The sequence below is a fragment of the Zonotrichia albicollis genome, chromosome 25, assembly GCF_047830755.1.
Source record: "Zonotrichia albicollis isolate bZonAlb1 chromosome 25, bZonAlb1.hap1, whole genome shotgun sequence".
NCBI lineage: Eukaryota > Metazoa > Chordata > Aves > Passeriformes > Passerellidae > Zonotrichia > Zonotrichia albicollis.
This window is the reverse complement of record NC_133843.1, coordinates 4,046,568-4,067,409: the sequence shown is the minus strand read 5'-3', so window position 1 is coordinate 4,067,409 and position 20,842 is coordinate 4,046,568. Positions and strand designations below refer to the sequence as shown.

Sequence of the window (20,842 nt, the reverse complement as noted above, 5' to 3'; positions counted from 1 at the left end):
TCACACACTGAAATCAAGAATTCTTCTTAAAATATCAGTAACTATTCCAGTTCAAAGAGTATAGATGGAAGACACATTTTGTTGATCCCATTGTGAGCATCTCTCAATGCTGTGAGTTCCAAGAGTCCCACACTGATCTTTCTTTCTCCAGCAAAGAAATTATTGCAGTGTAGAGCAAAACTGATCAAAAGCCTGATTCGTATTGTTTATGCTGTAACAAACAGCACCACTTGTAAATGCTCTCAAGTCCTTAAATAGCAGCTTTCACTATGAATCCTCCTTTTCTGACACTGTAGTTTATTTATCACCACGAATCTATGCCAAATCTGTGAGAGCCCACCCGTATTTTCTCAAGATACCAAATAAATCATTACACATGAAGACAGATTTATTTCAACACAAATATGCCTATTTCAAGAAAACTGACATTCACAAGACCAATTCCTACAACAGTGAAAGATTTGGCGTTCTCTCTCCTTCCGGTAATAGTAAAGGACAGGGATTCCCCGTGACTGCGAAACACTCGGTCACCAACACGCGTGGGCACAGGCTGGCCCCACCTCGGAGCCGTTAACGAGAGAAAATCATGAGGCACCGACGGGGGAAACACGGCGGGGGAAAGGGAGAGAGAAGGACCGGGAGGGGGGAGAGAGAGAGAAGCACCGGGGGGAGCCGCGGCCGCCGCCTCTCCTCAAGCCGGGCCCCGCGTCCCAGCCCCGCTCGCTCGGAGCCTGGCCGGGGGAGCGAGCGCTCCCTGCTGCCGGCAGGGACGGCTCGGAGCCCGGGGAAGGCGGAGGGAGATTCCCAGCACAGACGTGCAGTGCGGTGCCTGACAGCGGCGGACAGGACCGCGACAACCGGGGGAAACAGAACGAGTGAGTGCCGCCGCAGGAAAGGGGAACGCGGGCACGGGAGAAGCGGGCAGCAGCTGGGAGCGGCCCTGAGGGATCAGGGCAAAGAGAAGGACGGGGCAGGACGCCGAGCGCTGAAGAACCGAGCGGCACCGCCTCAGCATCCCCGGGCGGGCGCTGCCTGCCCGCCGCTGTGAGGGGCCGAGCGCGAACTCCTCGTTCTTCCCCCCCGCCTGGCGAACGCCGCTCTCACTGAGCCCGGAGGCGGTCGGTCCCGCAGGCCGGGGCGGAAGGGGCTGCCAAGGCGGAGGCGGCACCGCCCTGAGGGCGCCCCGGGGGCCGTTCCCGCCGGCGGGCACGGAGCAGCAGCGGCACCGCCTGCGCTCGGATCCCGCTGGGAAGCGCCGCGGCCCCCGCGCCCGGCGGAACCGGAAGCCGCCTCACCACCCTCACGGGCGCGCGCGCCCCCGCCCCTTTCGGGCCCCCCGTGACGAACGCGCCGCGCGGGGCGGGGCCACCCGCGGCTCCGCCCCCCTGCATAAGAGCGGCGGCCGGCGCGCGCCGCGGCAGTGACCGGCGCTGGGGCGGCGCATGCGTGTGGCGCCGGCGGCCGCGCGGAGCTGCGCGACACTGTCGGGGTGAGTGAGTGACGGCCCCGCGGCGCCTCCCGCGCCCATGGCGGCCCCCGCGCCCGCCCGCCCGCCGCACCGGGGCTGCCCGTCCGCCTCGGGCCCGCACCGTCCCTGCCGCGCCGGACCGCGCCGCTCGGGAGGGAAGCGGGGGCCGGCGGATCCGGCGGTACACGCGAGTGGGTCGGGCCGCGGCGGCGGGGTTGGCGGAGCCCGGGGCTCGGAGCGGCGGTGCGGCCCCGCCGGCGGGCGGGCGTGAGCGCCGGCGGCGCGGCGGGAGGAGCCGGGAGCGCGGTCTGCGCTGAGGGGGCGGGGGGAGCAGGGCCGGAGCCGCTGCGGCTCCGCTCCCCCGGGGCTGGCGGGGGATCCCGGGGCGACACCGGCCCCGGTGGCTGCGGCCGCGGTCCCTGTGAGGGGGACGGGACCCGCCCGGGCTCAGCGCTGCCCGCAGCCACATTCTTGAAAATCAACGTGGCGTGCCACGCGTTTTGTGCCTGAGCCGAAACAGTATCAGGGCTCTCTCCCTCCTTCCGAGCTGCTCCTGTGAGTAAACAAGAGACCGCACTGTGGGCTCAGGCTCTGCGCTTCGCACTCTAATTTAGGCTGGCTTAATTTAGAATAAACATTTCTTTGTGACTTAATACCTCATTATGCACTTATGCTCGATTTTCTAAAATAGCCAGTCTGTGGTGGTTAAATCTGGAGACATCGCTGTATCCTTCAGCATTGACAGCAGAGCGAGCTGGGGACTCCAGGGAGACTTCAGTGCTCTCCTGTCACTGACCAAGGGCCCTGTGCTGATTATTCTGAATAAGCAAAAAACAGATTGTGCTTGATCCAAAGATAACAGTACCTCGTTACAGATTAGCTGGATGGGAAAGGCTCTGGGGACAAGGTGTCTTTGGTCATATTGGGAATACCTGAATCTTTGTTGTACTGGAATGGCAGGTGAATGATGCCTCTGCATCACAAATGCATTTGTGAATTGCACTCACAATCTGTTAAACTACTCAGTTTACTCTATGCAGAAAGTTAGCTGTCATTCCTTAGTAATCTACCTATATGGAATAATTTTCTGATTTTTTTTTTTAATAGAAACCTACCTGTTGAGTTGGTGGGCACATGTTCTTGGTGAAGCCCTGTGTCTGCCATGCTCTGCAGTACAGGACTGATTTCAGAGAAAAACAGTTCCAGTTCTCTGTAGTAGAAAAGAGAATTAAAACTTATCACAGTGTGTCTAACACTATGGTTATGAGTCTGAGTCAGCTAGAAAGGAATTTTTATTTCCTGAATGTAAGCTGTCTATATTCACATTAAAATTTTCAGGAGGGTGAAGTACCATACCTTAAGCATGCATCTGAAATCTGACAAGCAGAGGCAAGGCAATTGCCTTGCTATTTAATTATTAGTTTTCTACTGGCAATTTAAAGGTTACTCCCATTTGCTGTGTAGGACTGTGAAATGGTAGCCCAAATTTTAACTGAACTCAAACTCCTTGATGAACTGTGGTTCTTTGAATATATTCCAATAGCTGACTGTTACAATCTAAATGCAGAGTTTGTCTGCTGTTGAGTTGATTTGTCTGTTGTGTACCCATAGGATTAGTTTTATTTGCAAGCACCCATGATATGACTGTTTAGTGATCCTAGTCTATAATTCTTTACCACAGAGTGGTCCATTTCTGGTTGGTAGAATGTGTAGAAAAATATCTCAAAGTTAAGAATGTAATTAATTTATACAATAACTGTAAAGAATATAATTCCTATAAATGGAAATAACCTTCTGAGGCCTGTATCTGAGCATGCTTTGACCTGTGACTCAGGAATACTGAACTGCACTGTGGAGGTTTGGTGCATAGTAAAGATCTAATTATTTATTAAGTGAAAAGATTTAAACTAACTTTCTCATGAGGCTGTTTCTGCTAAGTGTTGGTTACTCAGCATTCATCTAGCTGCAAAGACAGAAGTACTTGAGGGATAAGAACTAGAGAAACAGAATTTTAAATATTTTTTTAAAGTATTTGGAGTTCCAGAAAGTATATAACAGTAGTTAGGTTTTTCAAGTCTAGTACTTGGAGGTCTAAATACTTAAATATGAAAAGGGGTGGCTCTATCTCAGGTACTCACATTAAATAGAAAGTCAGAGGAGAAAAAGGAAATTACATCACATTGTCAAATAAGGAACAGCTAGCTGGAGTAGATGACTTGTAGTGCAAAAATGTGCCCCTCCTCCTGTGAATTGCTTCTGAGATTTGTTAAAGATAATGTGGTGGCAAGGTGAGCAAAAATAGGTTGTGGATTTAAGGTAGACACGTTTCTTCCCCTCCCAAAGGGGTAAGCAGGTCTTATCTTTCCCTCTTTCCCATTTCTTACAAGAATTGTATAAGCTCCTTGTCAAGAGTGCTGCCTTTATAAAACCTGTCTAAAGTTTGTCCAGGCATTCAGAAATCTGTACAGCAAGTTTCTGTATCCCATAGCCATTAAATGAAACATTCTGGAGCATGCTTTGGTCTAGTGTGCATAGCAGAAAGGTTTTCTTTGTTATGAACTTCACTTGCCTCAAATGCTTGGTTGCACTGGGGCTGGGAGAACAGGAACAGAGGAATAAGATTGTGTGTGTGATCAGTGATAGGCAATAGGTTGGGCTAAATACATATGCAAATGCTGCTTAGTTTCTAAACAGAGGGTTACTGTTTTATAACACAGGTATTTATTAATATATATCTGTATGAAAACTATATTTGGGATATTTGCTGTAATTCAACTTACCTCAAAAATCTTACCACAGTTGTCCTATGTAGATATGCTACTATTTATGGATACATTTGATTATTTTTGGCTTACACATTGCCATCCTGTTGAAGTCTGAAGGTATATTTGGCTATATAAAAAAAAAAATTAAAAAATCAATCTCTTCCCCAATAATTGCTGTTCTTGATATTTGTTAACACCAGCAGAGCTGGGTGATCACCAGCACCTCCTTTGCCCTGTTCCCGTGCCTTACAGGGAAGGCTGGCACAGCTTCCTAAAGCACCAGCAAATCTTCCACTGCCTTGGCTTGTAAATGCCCTGTGGAAATCACCGGCCATACTTTGAGTTTGTACTCTGTTCCTCTGCAATAACACAAACTGTGCCATCTTCAACAGTGCTTCAGTCTTCCCAAATGCCATCAACTGCATAAGTAGGTCACACAGGCAGAGAACTGAAAGCCCATTCTGTGCAAATGAGCAGCACACAAATGGGAGATCAGGAAAGCTTCATTACTGTGCAGGGTCCATTTTCTTCAGCAAATAGAGTTTGATGTTATTTATGGCTAAGTTTAGATCCTTAAACTTTTAAGGAGGCAGAATTGGGACAGCAGTTAACAGTGAAAACTGTTGATGTTTACATCTTCATGGCTGAATTTTGTAATTTTTTTAAAATACCAATTCCTAGACTATAATATATACTACTCAGCTTTAGTAAGAGCATGCTGTCCAAAATACAAACTTTTTATTCAATTACTGTTCTCATGTCTCCTTAAAGTACTGTCTTCAAACAAGCTTATGTATGTTTTAAAATACAAGCACCAGTTCTCTGGACTCCACTGAAGAAGTACCTGGGTGCTTTAGTGAAAGCACTGCCTCTCTTGATATCCTAGCTTAAGGCACAGAGGACAGTTTCACAATTCTCTGAAATGTCAAATCACCTGTGAATTCCCAAAGAGCTCAATGATGAATGAAGCAAGCTTTATGGCTATATAAATTGTGCTTTTTTTAAAAAAAAATAAAGACCGAAACAAGTGAAAATCACCTTTTCCTAGAGTATGTAAATATTTAAGTCTGTTTCAGATGTTGAGCTTAGCATTCCAGAGAGATTTCAGAGAGGTGATTGTGCAACCATCAGTCCTGAGAGCTGAGATTTAGACAGCATTCAGAAAGCTGACACAGTAATTACCAGCAGTGGTTTAGGCGTGGGATTTGCTGGAGGTTGGGCTTAACAAGCCCTGCCAGGGCTGTGTTATCAGAGCCAGCACGGTACCTGTGCTCCCCAACTCCAGCACTTGTTCCCCCCCTCGTTTTTTATATCACAATCAATGTCTCATGGTCCTGTCAGCTCCTGTACACACACTGAGGTGGAGTACAATCATTTGCTGACTAATCAGTGTTCTATACCAGAGGTTTTTTACCTTGTGACTTGCATTTGGCTTCAGAAATATTGAAATGGATAGCAGGCATTAGTCTTAAGCTCTCTTAATTAATTTTCTTTCTTTTGTAGATTTGTTGCTAATAGGATAGAATCCGTGAGGCACAAAAAAACCAAATCACTGTTCAATACAGTGTGACCTGAGAAGAGGGAGGTTTTATTTAGAAATTATGTTGATATGGAGTAATTTTAGAATTGGTGCTATATGTGTATTGTATGCTTAAGTCATTAATAAATATTGAAGTCATTTTGACAAATGGGTATCTCTATCCCTGAAGAGAGTGGTTCTACTTGCACTTACAGGACTGTGTTATTGCTTCCCAGGGCTCTGTGTTTTTATTTCATTTTGCTATGAAATATCTGCAGTTCCTGTTACTGGGAAGGGTCTAACTGAACTGTGTTATGCAAAAATTTCCAGGGTTAAGCTAGATTTATAAGGAGGTTGTCTGGAGAGGTTGGTCTTGAACCAGGAGGGCTGAATGAAGCAGGGCTGTGCTGCAGTACATAGAACACTGCTTCACTTCTGTTAAAGTCTCCTGGCTGGAGTTATTCTGAAATGCCTGCCTAAAATATATTGGGTATCTGGCAGTGAGTAAAACAACCCCACTTCTGTTGATGCAGACAGTCAGGATTGAGAAAACCATGGCACTCCTGAAGAGAATGGGATTAGACAGAAGTACAAAAGTTACTACAAAGTATAGAAGCCACTGTTTTCTTAAGAAATGATCAATATTGCTCTAGTTCAAAATTGAAAGAGCACAGCAGAGTTGTTCTTTCTCAAACAATTGTTAAGAAATTCCAAATAGTGATGCTGGATTCCAAACTAATCCTCAGGCACCTGTTTTACTGTCCTTAGTCCTGCTTAGGAGTTTGCCCATCCCTCACACTGCAGACCAGTATAATGGATATTTTCTGCTAAAGGAAAAGGAAGATTTCCCATCTGCATAGAATGCCTGGTTTTGGGCAGATTTACCATGAGCATAAGCTCCTGCCTGTGTCTGTACCACATTTTCTTGCAGTACCACTCTGGGAAGGATTTTCTTGCCTTGTTTGCTGAGCCCTGATTTGCCAGCCCTCGGTTGTTGGTTGACTTTCCTTTAGATGGAATTCTTTTGGTGGAGGGATATGGACAAACTCACATGAATATTATATGTTCATAGTAGTGATTCTCAAGAGAGATACAAATTAAATTGTTTTGTGTGGGGTTTGGTTTGTTAGGTTTTTAATCTTTTTTTAAATGGACCATATTGCACTTGCTGAATGTAGGATATTTGTGTAGATGAGGCAGAGACCCAGAGAAGATATTTTTTATAGTCTTGGACTTAATTTTCTCCTGCCTTCAGAATGCTGACTAATTTTACATTTCCCCTTCCCCTCCCTGATGAATTTCCTAAAGTCCTGTGAGTCAATTTGTTCAGTAGACTGATTACTTACTCAATATAAAGCAATTGCCAACATATTTTTTCTACCATAAATGGACCAGATAAAGCATTCTTAACACGTTCAAAATAGACTTGAATGCAGCACAGCAGTGTCAGCTGAGATCATTCCAAATCACTAGATTTCCAATTTGTTTGAAATAGCCAGAAGACTTGAAACTGTTTTAAAGTATCTTAATATTTAAGTTAATTAAAAATAGTGACTGTTCTATGTAAAAGAAGTTTTAGTATTCTAATTCAAGCAGTCAGTAATTCTGTCTATTAGAGCAAAGGTTGTGGAAGATAATACTTAACAGCAGCTACGTGCTGGTTACACTGGAAGCTAAAATCTTTAGCAAAGATACAACTGAAGGCAGCCACTGGAAGGTTAGATTACTCTAGAGAACTTTTTTTAAAAAACTTTTTTTGCATGAGTAACTACTAGTTTATGTTCAAGAACTGAAGTTGTGGGATACACAACTGCCATATATCAGTACCTTAACATATTTTTCCTTTTTTTCTATGAAGTTCTTTAAGAGAAATTCCCTGTTTTGTACTTTAATTTTGCAATCAGATTCAAAACAAGAAGCTTGGTCAAGTTTTCCAGTTGGCAAGTATTAGGATGGGAGGCCTTTCTACAGAGCTATTTAATTCCTTGAATACTGAAACTTCAGATGAGACATGGAACAACATCAGGTTTGCATTTCTGACATTTGTGTTCTCCCCCTTGAAGGGAATGAAAACTGCAGGAAACCTGCCAAGTCCTGAATATCAAGGGTTGTGAGACATCCTCAGAGAGCACTGCACCATGTCAACTGCAGGAGTTGCTGCTCAGGAGATGAGAGTCCCCTTAAAAACCGGATTTCTGCACACCAGTCAAGGCATGGGCAGTCTGAAAACCTGCTGGGGCACCCACAGTGGATTTGAAAAGTGAGTGAGCCTAAAATTTATCTTTAAGTCTATGAAATGAGTGTTACAATTACTTGTGCCAGTACAGACTTACGGTTCATTTACAGTGAAGGCTTTTTTTTTCTTTTTTTTTTAGTACTTTCTTCAATGTGGAGCCTATAGCAGTGACATATAATTTAAACTCATCAACCGAGCAACACTTGCCATCCATGGGTAAGTGCCGGTGTGACCGAGGCGGGGAAGTGTCGGGGGTTTGTCTGTGCAAACGCTGCGGGCGCCGCTCTGGGCTGGGCCTGCTCCCTGCTGGCAGCTCCGGGAACCGACAGCTCTTTGAGCACCATCGAGTTCAACCATCGTTCCATGGCTTGTTCTTGTTTCTTTTCTCATCACACTCTATGATTTCAGCATCTTGTGCAGCCTAGCAGAGGTTGCTTTAGATAATAATGACTGCCTAATGCAAAGCAGAAAAACTCCTGGATTGTTCTTGTGGTCTTTTCTGGCTTTTTTGACTCTTCTGTTGTATTTGCTTGTCTTTCTAATACATTCATGTGCACCTATATGTGTGATGCATGTTAATGTAGATAACTACCTGTACAGTTATCCTAGCCACGATTCCACATGGTTTTGTGATTGCCCTTACACATAAATCCATGTGTGTCTGGGTTACACATAAATCCATGTGTGTCTGGGTAGAGACAGCACTTGGAAGCATCCAAGTGTTTTCCAGTCCCCTCCCATTCACCTTCTACATAGAGGCCTCTGAGTTGCCATTACATTTTTGATGGGAAAAATATTTGGTAAAAAAATTACTTGTTGTGGTCTTATGCTGGGATCTTTATGGGTCTCTTGCTTATGCTTGGAGTCTCTTGAACTACCTCATTTAACTAGAGCACTGGTCTAAAACAATAAGATAATCTGCTGCTGTCTTAACTAATGCATAAATCCACAACCAGACATGATCTGCAATACCTGCATTTCACTACTAATGCATAAATCCACGACCAGACATGATCTGCAATACCTGCATTTCACTACTAATGCATAAATCCACGACCAGACATGATCTGCAATACCTGCATTTCACTACTAATGCATAAATCCATGACCAGATGTATCTGCAATACCTGCATTTCACTACTAATGCATAAATCCATGACCAGATGTATCTGCAATACCTGCATTTCACTACTAATGCATAAATCCATGACCAGATGTATCTGCAATACCTGCATTTCACTACTAATGCATAAATCCATGACCAGATGTATCTGCAATACCTGCATTTCACTACTAATGCATAAATCCATGACCAGATGTATCTGCAATACCTGCATTTCACTACTTCAAGACATTAAGCAGACATTACTCACTGTGGCATTAGAAGGAATTAAATATGCAGTGGCAGAGTTGTGTGTTGGAGTATTACTTAGAAAAGTGTCTCTAAGAATTTCTCACTTTTTTAGGGCACTCTTCCAACCAGCCTTCCATGAATGACCACGTTGCTGGAAGTTGCATCCAAGTCCCATCTCAGAAATCCAGTCCACCTCCTGTAAGTCCCAAAATTGAACAGCCAATTTCAAGGTACGACGACCACCTCGTTCCTGGCTTCAGTAAACTCTCATTGACCATGGGCTGTGTTTCTGAAGAAACCCCTCCTCACATGCCAATAAAAACTGGACCAATTCCATTTCTGTCTGCATCTTCTGACCGCAGCTGCAGGCCACTGCCCCCTCTGCCCATATCTGAAGACTTTGCTCCAGATGAGGTTGACAAAGAGGTGGAATTCCTGACTAGCTCAGACACTGACTTTTTGTTAGAAGATTATGAACTTCCTCCTTTCAAATCCAGCGCTCCAAGCCGGCGGAGCTTTAGGGGCTGTGGACAGATCAATTATGCGTATTTTGATTCTCCAGCAGGACCAAAACCAGAAGAAGCCAACCCTACACAAAGCCTCAATGTGTACATATCCAGTATTTATCCTCCCCCCCAGCAGCTGCATCGGCGCCTGCGAAGGTCCCACTCTGGGCCAGCTGGATCTCTCAACAAACCCATAGTGAGACTAACTGGACACTTCAACAGGTCATCTCCAACTTCTGATGAAGATAAACCAGAGATTCCACCGAGGGTTCCCATTCCCCCACGGGCTCTCAAGCCAGACTACAGGAGGTGGTCAGCAGAAGTTGCTTCCAGTGCATACAGTGATGAAGACAGGCCCCCCAAAGTGCCCCCTCGAGAGCCTTTGTCCCGCAGCAATTCCCGCACCCCCAGCCCCAAAAGCCTCCCATCATACCTCAATGGGGTCATGCCCCCCACCCAGAGCTTTGCACCTGATCCTAAATATGTCAGCAGCAAAGCTCTACAAAGACAAAACAGTGAAGGATCTTCCAACAGGGTCCCTTGCATTCTTCCAATTATTGAAAATGGTAAGAAGGCCAGTTCAACGCACTACTATCTGCTACCAGAGAGACCTCCCTATTTGGACAAGTATGAGAAATTCTTCAGAGAAGCAGAGGAGAGGAGCTCTAACACTGAGGTTCAGTCCTGGTCTGGTGACTGCACAGCCACCTCAGCCCCAATAAAACTAGACTCAAAGCCCAGAATGGACATGGGTGGTCCCCTGAAAAGAAAACACCTGTCCTACGTGGTTTCCCCGTAGTGCCTGGGAGCACAGGCTCAGCTCAGTTGCTTGGGATGGAGCTGAACTTTATCATGTTACAAAGTTCTTACAGATAATGAAGTAGGAGCAGTTTGTCCTCTGAGAACTGAAAAGTGGATGGTAAAGTCCTCTTATGCTGCATATATTCGATATGTTTCTTAAGACTTTTCTTGTCTTGGTATGTAAGCTGAAAACCTACTAAGATTCCACAGAAACATGGAGGGATAGTAGTCACAGTTGGCCAGTTGTATGCTACCTAGATGAACATGTTTGGTAGTCAACAATATTTTAAAAAAAAATTAAAAATTGATCTTTGCTTAAGAGTCACTTATAAAGCAAACAACAGACCAAGTAATGCAGTTCAGTTTTTGTAATAGCTATTTTCCAAAATTTCTTTTTCACAGTAATTCTACTGAGAACAGACTGTCCTCTTTTACTAGGATATGTCTGATAAGAAGGTAAATGCAAGATAAGATACCCACTTCAAGACTTGGCAGGCATATTGGAAGTGCATTTTGAAAGATTAATCTATCTTACAAATTAATTTGATGCTAATAGATTTTTAAAGCGAGTTAGATTTTGTGAATTCAGTTGCTAGACACACTTGGCTCAATTTTGCAGTTTTTCCTAGAAGAGACCTGGACCAGCTATTGCTAAGCCTCTGCTGCTGCTCTTTTCCTGCTGGATCCTAGAAATGTGTGAATGTGTCCTGAGCAGCCACAGGGCTGCTGTTAGGTAAGCAGTAACAACCATGTGCTCACCTAGAGTCTGAAATTATGACTGTATTAAATACAGAAACACAGCACAAGCTGGCCTTGTGTTCTGGGTTCTGTTCAGTATTTTAGGGGAGGAGGAGGAGGAGGGTATGAGGAAAAAACAAGATTCCATTTATGAACAGTGTCAGTCCCATCTCTTGCTGCTTCAGATGCTGCTTTTGCTGTTTTTCCTCACTGTGCCTCAGCCATTCACTGAAGTTCACTGAGGTGCCACCCTGGCAGTTCCTTGTGCTCAGTTTGGTTACATTTGTCCTCTCACAGATAAGCACAAGAGAAGGGGTGCTCATTAACAGGGGTGCAGAAGATGAATGTGTTCCTCCTGACAGAAGTAAACAAGGTGTTTACAGTTTAAACTGCTGAATGAGATGTTTGAGCTATTTTAAGCTTACTTTTTATTTGTTTTAGTACAAACTAAATGAAGGTGAAATACATGCTATAGAAATGCACTGATATTTCTGCATTGTGTACAGTATTGAATAAAAAATAATTCACTTTGTATTTTGAATATTGTCATGTCTTGAGTTTAATAAAGTTATAAAATACTTATTTATGATACATTTTGGTTTTTTGTTTTATTGAATAGTGCATGCAATTTCATTTTAGTTCTGCATTTACTGGACAGTTCAAAGTTAGTAATATTAAATGTGCAACAGATGTTGAATTCAGCTTGCATTTAATTTAAGATTTCTGCAGAAGTGTTCAGTAACTCACACTGCACACCATTAATTTTAATTTTACCCTACTAACTGGTAGCATGGTGTCTATAGTTTTGTGCTGACAATAAAACAACAAAATCCTGTAAGATTAAATTATCTGGCCTAAGATTATTAATAGATTTTGGTTTTTTTCTAGAGTCACCTATAGCACATTAGCCACCATTGTACAGAAAGGAAAGGGCAGAAGTGTTCCTGTCTTCAATTCCTTACCTGCTAAAACCCAGCATGGTTAAAAGGGGGGAGAAATTGTGAATATTTAACACTTGCTTTGTGAATCTCACCCCACAGTATGCAGGCCATGGATGAGGTTACTGAGGATAGGAAGCATCACACAACTTGGATCCTCTGGCTGTGTGTGCAGGCAAACTCTTGCCTTGGTCTGGCAGTGGGGATGTTTCTGTCAGTGGGTTTATTTCAGAATAAACCAGGGTACCAGCCCTGGAATTGTACTGGATGTGACAAATGTCAGATGCAGTTTTACAATAATGCCCAGTCCCTGTCCCTTACACCTTGGAGGGTTGCTGAGATTGATTTAGGAAGGTGCTGTGCCACAGCACTAGGAGCCCATGCAGATGATAGGCTCCAAAACATAAACAAGTTAACTAATCCTGAGCAAGGCTTTCAGCTCATACTCAGCCTACTGAAAGCTCCACTTTGCCTCCACCCCCTGGGTTTTTATAAGATGAAAAAGTAAAATCTATGCTTAAAACTGATTATATTTAGGGGGAAGGCTGTAACTCTAGGGCCCCAGAACAATGGAAACTCTCAGTTCCACCATCCCTGCTGCAGCTCTGCCTCCCAGACTGTTAGAGCTGGCACAGACTCAGTACTTGTCATTCCAGTAGAACTCCTCTAAACCCAAGTAATGCCCTACAAATCTCTCCTGGCTTTTGCCTCTGGGTCCCAACTTCATTCCTGATACTCCCCATTTTTACCTTAAACATATCTGGTATAAAATAGGGTATTTGCTACAGTACCTCCAGCCTTGCATTCCAGCACATATTTCACTTCTGTTAGCAGTAGAGGTGCCCTAAAAACAGCTCATGTAAAACCAGACGTTTTTTTACTCCAGCTGCTTCTGTGTACAAGCTATTATCATATTTATAATGCTGAAAAACTTGAAACCATTATAAAACTTACACTTTTGAATGGTCTTACATAACCTTTTCTGAAATTCCTAAACCATTTAAGACTTAACCTAACCTCCATGTGTTTTTCTCCTAGGAAAATAAGCATTGCATACTCCTTTTCTGAGGGTATTGGTACTGGCCACTTAGTCCTGAGTACTAAAAAAAAAAAAGTCACTGTAGTGATGTTAACTTTGCTATTGTGAGCTGTGTCAGCTCAATTACAGCACAATGTTAAGAAGTTAACATTTCAGAAGTTAAGCAAGGAACTGCTCGGCTGTGAGCAAGACATTCAAACAGGTTACAGAGCTCAAATGCCTCGAGTGCAAGGAAAGTATCTTACAAGTGTTACAGTGTAAAACTTGACTGTTTTATCTTTAAAATTCTGCAGTAAAGCAGTCTCACTGAGGACTTGGTCCACAATTCAGTGGTTCTTTTTGTGAAGGGGTCACTGACAAAAGCAAGGGGAAGCCTTGCATATATTCTTAGACACCAGATTCCTGTGCTTTGGGAATCAGTCTGCATGATCCAAAAACTATTTCGTTTTCCAAGTGAGTAATTAAGGCTGTAGAGCTGTGGGGGAAGCTTTGCAAGTTCTGGCCAGAAGACATTTCTCTGCTCATCCCCTGGCACATGATAAGACTTGTCAGGACACAACATGCTTTTGCAACAGCCTGATCACATGTTTGAATATTTAGAGTTTGGACTCACTTGAGCAAGGCCTGACAGCTTGCCTTTGAGAGCTAGATTTGACTGGAATAATCACATTTCAAAGCAGTTACAACTTGATAAACTGAGATTTGGAGGGTCCAGGAATTTGTGTTAAAGCAGGGCAATGCTGCTCAGAGCCCCCTGGCTGAAGGAGAAGGTTGCCCACACTGCTCCCCTGCCCTCAGCATCTCCTGCACCCCTCAGGAGCCCTGTTGGGACCACCCAGCCAGGCAGGGAGGACTCCTCGGTGTCAGGGGGCAGCAGCTGGGCCGGGGCAAAGGGGTTGTAATGAACTCCAGAGGGCTGGGCCCAGCCCAGGATCATTGGGATGTGTCTGGCAGCAAAGCTGGGGAGAATGGGAGGAAGGTGCTGGGTGCCCTCTCCCCCAGGCTCAAAACCACTGATAGCACAAGCAAAAGCACAATGAGTAACAACTGACAGCAAAAGGCATCAGTCATATTCACCCTGTTTGCAGAACACCCTTCACTTGGTGAGTGACTGGCAAATCAACCCAGAGGAGCTGAGTCTGGCTGTAACTAAAGGAAAGGATGTTTGCCTCACTTTTTCCTGAAAAGAGGCAGTGTTAGTACTAAGTGACTTGAAAAACCCATTAGCTTAACTTCACCATATTAACTTGCTGTTAAACAGATAAAGTCAGTAAATAACACAGAGCTGTAGCTGATCATCAGCTTCTTTTGCATCACAAGAGATAAACCAGAAAGTAAACCTGATTCGGAAGTATGCTGATTGACGACATCATTAAAATCTGCAGTCATTTAAATGGACTGATTGTTGTTGCTGTCATTAGGAGTTTTCCATTGCTCCCAGACTGCAGCAGGCACAATTACTGCCATCCTGAAACTGCACAAGAGCACCCAACAACATCACATGTGCTCCTGCTGCAGCCTTGGTTCTGTTTTTAAACAGTGTGAGTGAATTGTTAAGTTTGACATGAAAAAGGAAAGCATCCTTCTAGTCCAGGGCAAAGACACCAATTTTGCAAGGGCAGTTACTACAGCAGAGTAGTTGCTGATGGTGTTCAAACCAAGTCTTGTCAAGAATTCAGGGTTAACATGATGGCCAGATCAGTCATGGTGGAATTCCCAGCCTTCAAACTCATGATTACAGACTGTGGCCCTTATAAACACTTTTAATATTACAAGCTGTATGTTAAATACATACTCACTGGATTATGTCAAGAAGGAAATTGGGGATGAAGGTAAACCCTCATTTTATCTGCTTGTAGGCACTCTGCAGTTAGGTAACCTATTGATTTTCTTTGGGTGTACTCAATGTTCCTAGGGTAAACTTTTGTTTGTAAAGTAGGCTAATCTTTCCATTTCCTGTCAGCTTGCCTTTCAGAACAGTTTGTATTCATTTAAAACTGAAAACGTAAAGCAAATGTTCTGTTTCACACAGCTTCCTGGCACTGAAAATCTAGCACACAACGTTTAATTATACTTATTAATATTCGTTAAATAGCACTGCAGAAATTTCTGGCTGCTGAGCTTGTGATTAGCATTTGTAAACTGAAAGAGGTGTTACCCCCACCCATCCTGCATCGTAATTCAGGCCTTGCATAATCCCCACCCAAATGCCTATTTTCATCCACAGAGCTCATTATTTTGTCTGAATCATACATGGAAGCCACACCCGTGATTGCTCATATACTGTTGCTATATTATTTATATATTGGTGTGCACCTTGATCCCAGTTGTGGTTAATTTTGGAAAAGGTGTTAGGTATTCCAGATTTTAAGTGGCATGCCACTGAAACATGGGAACCATGACTGCTATTCATTTCCTTACAAAATGATTCACAGGAAGAGATGCTTCTTTCTGAAGATTAAAACTGCCATCCACACATTATTAACATGTGAAAGCCACAAAGTTAGAGAAGTGCAAATACACTGCCATCAAACACCAGAAGGAAAACCATGCCAGATCATCCCACCATACCCACCCTGAATCTGCTTAAGGATACTAATTACTAATCATATTTAGCTGTTATGACATATTAAGAGGCCCCTCCATGCACCAGGTCTCTGGATCAAGCATGGGGTCATCAGGCCTGACACAGAATAGCTTCCCCTGCCCAGGTGACCAAGAGACATGTTCCTGTTACCTAGAATATTTATTTTACCTTTGTTAATGTGTTTATTCTTTTCACAGCCACTTCAAGGACAGGGTCAGCACTGCTGAGTGTCCCATGGAAGGCAAATGGAACACACAACCAACCCTGTAAACTTTGCAGTGGTGAGGTGTCCAGGCTCTCCAGGAATTTACCAGCTTCAAGGAAATGCACATAAAGGACCCACAGCAGCTCCTGCCATGTTGGGTCCAGCTGCTCCATGGCAAGGGAGACAGCAGTGAAAAGCAAGTGGGACTCAGTTTACTCTGACAGGACAGCCTTGCAATCCCTGCATTGTCACCTACATTTGTTAAGCAAAGTCCAGGGGAAAGAATCATATTAGGCTGCACTTGGTGATTTCACTGGCCCCATGTCACGTTGATAAATTATTCCATGTGGATAAATCATTCAAGAAAAGCTTTCCTGCACCTCAGTTCCACTCCCCAGCACTCAGAGCTTCAGCAGCTGGAATTGGGACTGGGCTGCTGTGATGCAGAATCTGCACAGCACCAGGCACGTGGCAGTGCAGAGGTCTCCAATGACACAGGGCAGAGGTGAGATTACACCCTGACACATTCTGTTGCTCATGGGATTCAATTGCTAGTGGGAGGGAGGGTTCTCTTTTCAGAGTAACTTCTCATCATGGAGAAAAAACCCAATGAATGAAAGTAACTGCTTCATTAAAAGCCATGGGGACAGACAGCCCCAGCTGAGACACCTTAAAAATGGATGCCAGCAAGGTGAATGTCAGTAAGCTGCTGCCTGGGGCTGAGGGAGAGCTCATGAGGCTCTGATGAAGAAGGGCTTGCCTGAAGGAAGGATGAACTGCTTAGTTCCTGAATCCAAGTTAAATGGTTTAGTGCTATTTTGTTAAAGGCTGAGAGGCCAAACATACACATTGTTAAGGGTGAGGTGACCATGTGAGGACATTTTCTTCTGCAGTCAATCAGTGCTGGATGCAGTACACAGCTGGGAAAAGCTAAGGACCCCATCAGTCCCACTCACAGGGAATATTTTCAGGGAGGAGCAGCCTCTCCACTAAGACAGACAGCAGGCACGGCCAGCAGTCCAAGCTGAGCAAGAGTGCTCCAGGAGAGCTGCAGAGTGCACAGCAGAGCTCCAGGAGAGCTCCAGACTGCTCAGCCTCTCAGCTGCTGCCGCCTCCCAGGCCATTGCAGGGTGCTCTGGACACGCTGCCTCTCGCAGGCCACACTTCTGCTGTCATCTGAGCTTAATTGGACCAGCCTGATCAAAAGCAGTCTCCACGATAAGGCAGGATGCCATTGCATGCCCTGGAGCAGCAGGGTGAGTAAGGCAGCTGTTTTACAAGCAGTTCAGTTCACAATTTAACACCTGAGCTTTATGTTGGGCCAGTCAGTCACCTGCAGGGAGCAGCCAGTGCAACAGAGCTGCAGAACCCTGATTTTCTCCAGCAGCACAACAGGAGGCAGGCTGGCTGGCTGGCTGCAGCCCTGGAGGATTTCATGAGACAATATTTCCCCAAGAGGCTCTGTGCAAAGTGACCAAAACCCAAAGCTAGAGAGGCCAAAGGCTCCAACTCCTCTTCATCACCTGTGGAAATGCCTGTGGACAGCAAGAGCAAGGCAGGGGAGGAGAGGCTTCATCTTTCTCCTCATTATGGGTGATTTGGACAGAACCATGACTGGGCACCAGCCACAGAATGTCACCCTAAGTGCCCTTCCTTTATTTTTGAAATGATTATTAAAGCTGTTCATGCTCTGTAGTTTTCCAAAGAGGAGGGAAGAAAAAAAATTTGCTGCAGGGGATTTATTTGAAAATTGCCAGCAAAGCCTGTGTCTCTGTGAGCCCATCCAGGAGCTTAGAGCTTCATTATTTCTAATTTCCAAGTACAAGCATTCATTTACTGTCTACATGATTGAAAGGAAGGTAAAGTACTCCTTTGCAAAGCACCATGGAAGAACAACTGAGTAGTGTATCACATGTAGTCATGAGAAAAGTCAGCACAGATAAATAAATGCATCATCTGTTGCTAGTTCACTCTGAGTCTGCAATTTCCCACCCAAGAGCAGATTTCCTGTGAAAAATGCAAATGAGAGTGATCAGACTCATCACCAGCCAAGGCAGCAGCTCACTTCCTCCCCATGTGCCAGTCACTGCCATGCCTGGCTGCTGACTTCAGTGTGACAGTGCTTTTTCCATGGCATATACAAAATAACACAGGAGAAGGTCTGGGTCTGAGACCAGAGCTGCAGGTATGTGGGAGTAGCAGTGTGTTTCTTAGGAGAACTCATTAAAACCTGAATATATTTCAACGCACAGAAGTAGGCTGCTCCCAGCAGAGTCCCAAAGACTCTACTACTTAGAGTAGAACGTGTGCAACTTTAAAAAGTGGTTCAGAATTGACAGAGACCATTCTGACAGCATAATTCATTGGAACAGCACAGAGAAACCAAACACCCAGCTGAGAGAAGAGCTGTAACTGTAAGAACCTCAATAAAATAGAAAAGGCCTCTTTGTAGTACAGAAATTCTGAAAATCCTAAATTCTAGCAGCAAAAGCCCTGAACAGAGCCTTTAAGAACCAAAGTGATTCCAATTAAACTGCAGTGCAGGAATGATCCTTGTTGCCAGGTTCAGAGGCAGCAGATGATGCTGGATTGCCCAGCACCAAACCCCATATTTCCCAGGAGTGAACACAGTGGGACTGGCTGTCAGGGAGCAAGAGCAGCAAAACTGCAGCCAAGTTCTGTCTGTGGCTCAGAGGTTCTGCCACTGTGAGCTCTAAAATAATTACACCATCAATATTCAGAAATCAGAAGGATTTGCACAAAAATGTCCCCATTCCTGCTGGGAAACTTCCATCAGCTGAGGAAGACTTTAGTGTTATGAATGTTACACAAGTCTCACTAGACCCAACTCTGCTCTTTAGAATATGAGTGCTTGCATGAGATCCTCAGAAAACTTTTCTTCTTCCTCTCTACCATTAGTGGAATGGCCTTGAATTAAATTGTAAAGGTACAGAAGTATCTACATGACTTGGAGGGCCATAAACCCTGTGGAGGGAGGAATTATTCAAGGTTGTACAAAGGGTATAATTAAAAGCTGCTGAATGAAGTAAAGCAAATGAACAAGGCCAAGTATAAAAGCTTCCTCTCAATCTGTGATGCCTTCTAGCACACAGAACAATCTTGTAGAGAGCACAAAAGCTCCTAGAGCTGCTGCAGAGACTGAGTGTGACACAGAGCACTGCAACCCCTCACTGCTGCACCACCCAGAGCAGCCTCAGTACCCCTCAGCAACACGGCAGAGTTGTGTTACCCAAACACAGGATCCTGCTTTTCCCAAGTGTGGGCTCAGTTCTGGAGCCTATCATGTGTGTCAGCATTGCTTTCCAAAGCATGGCTACAAAAATACAGAAATGCTGCCTAGTCCTGTTTTCATCTTATTGCAAAAGTTCCATACCTTCTGGGTGATGTCTCATGGGCAGCTCCTCACAGCACTGACTCCTTCTTCACAGCACAGCCAACAAACTCCAACTCTCTTCTTACCAGCTAACCCCCTCTTTTGTAGCACTCTTCTTATTATTGGACACAGCTGTGGCCTATTAAGGGCAGGCCTGTTCCCAATCTTTGGTGATTAGTGCAGCTGCAACTCCTCAGGTGTGAGACCTTCTGCACTATCTTTATTTTCTTACATTCTATCCCTTCAGAGTCCCTTAAATAATAATGTACTGTGGGTGCACTCAGGAGACCTGGGCTCAATCCCTCCCCTCTGGGCTGTGTGGTTGGGCCTGCCCTGCACACAGAGCTCTGCCAGGTGCCCACAGATGCTCCAGAAGACAAGGGTGAGGTGCCCTGGGATGCCTTGCACAAGGACTGGTGCTGAGTGAAGGAGCTGGGTCTGAGGCAGCACCAGGGCAGGGATTCCCACACCTGCTCCCTGCCCTTCCCTGGGTGCTGCTCAAGAGGTGGCAGGAAAAGATAAATTGTGTCAGCAAGGACAGCCTGTCCCTTTTTGCTGTTCTTCCCAGAAAGCTTTTGATTTCCTGCCAAGGGATGATGCTGCAGGAACTGCAGAACATCCATTGAAGCTCAGAGCAGGGAGTGCTGTCAGAGCTGTCAGCTGACAAACCAGGGCAGCAGGGAGGCACATCTGCTCTCCTTTTACATATTTTCCTTTCTTTCCATACCACATGCAAGACCACATTCTAAACATGCTGAAAGATTATCTACAATTCTGGGCAACAATTAATTCAAATTAATTCACCCAGTGTTTTGTTGCCTATTTTTCAAGCTTCAAATGTTGCTCCCCATGCCCTACTAAAATGCAGTTTTCACATAACAGCAACACATCCTTTCTTCTGAAGGTAGAGTATGAAAACATGAACGACAGCATGGATACCGTGCTAGGCATTATTTCTGTAGTTGACATCTTCCTACTTTTCTGTCACATATTTATCTTTCCAACCAAGTCATGGGTCATGCAGGCTGCTGGAAGACAGGTACTTTTTATCATTTTGGGATCATCACTTTTCATCATTTGGGATCACTGCTGGAAGACAGGTACTTTTTATCACTTTGGGATCACTGCTTATGTTTGCATCATGATACATCTTTTTGTTGAAAAAACCCCAAAATAATCAGATTAAGTAACCATTTTTTGCTCTGACAGTCACTGTGGGCTTCACACCAAACAGTAAGCATACACATGAATGGCTAGCAAGCTGCCCAAGGCTTGTAATTACTGGATGCTTA

The 20,842-nt window shown here is 44.7% G+C and overlaps 1 protein-coding gene across 4 annotated transcripts; it reads left to right on the top strand.

The window, feature by feature from the left end:
* Positions 1 to 741: 741 nt before the first annotated feature.
* ERRFI1 (ERBB receptor feedback inhibitor 1) lies at positions 742 to 11,978 on the top strand. Of its 4 annotated transcripts, none has more exons than XM_014271247.3 (4): positions 742 to 875; positions 7,816 to 8,012; positions 8,128 to 8,204; positions 9,455 to 11,978. In XM_014271247.3, the coding sequence occupies exons 2-4, from the start codon at positions 7,891 to 7,893 to the stop codon at positions 10,645 to 10,647; spliced, it is 1,392 nt and encodes a 463-aa protein (XP_014126722.2). In that variant the 5' UTR covers positions 742 to 875; positions 7,816 to 7,890; the 3' UTR covers positions 10,648 to 11,978. The 4 variants fall into 4 exon arrangements, with proteins under 4 accessions (XP_014126722.2, XP_005493003.2, XP_005493004.2 ...); XM_005492946.4 differs by lacking the exon at positions 742 to 875 and adding an exon at positions 1,339 to 1,489; XM_005492947.4 differs by lacking the exon at positions 742 to 875 and adding an exon at positions 1,496 to 1,649.
* Positions 11,979 to 20,842: the final 8,864 nt, after the last annotated feature.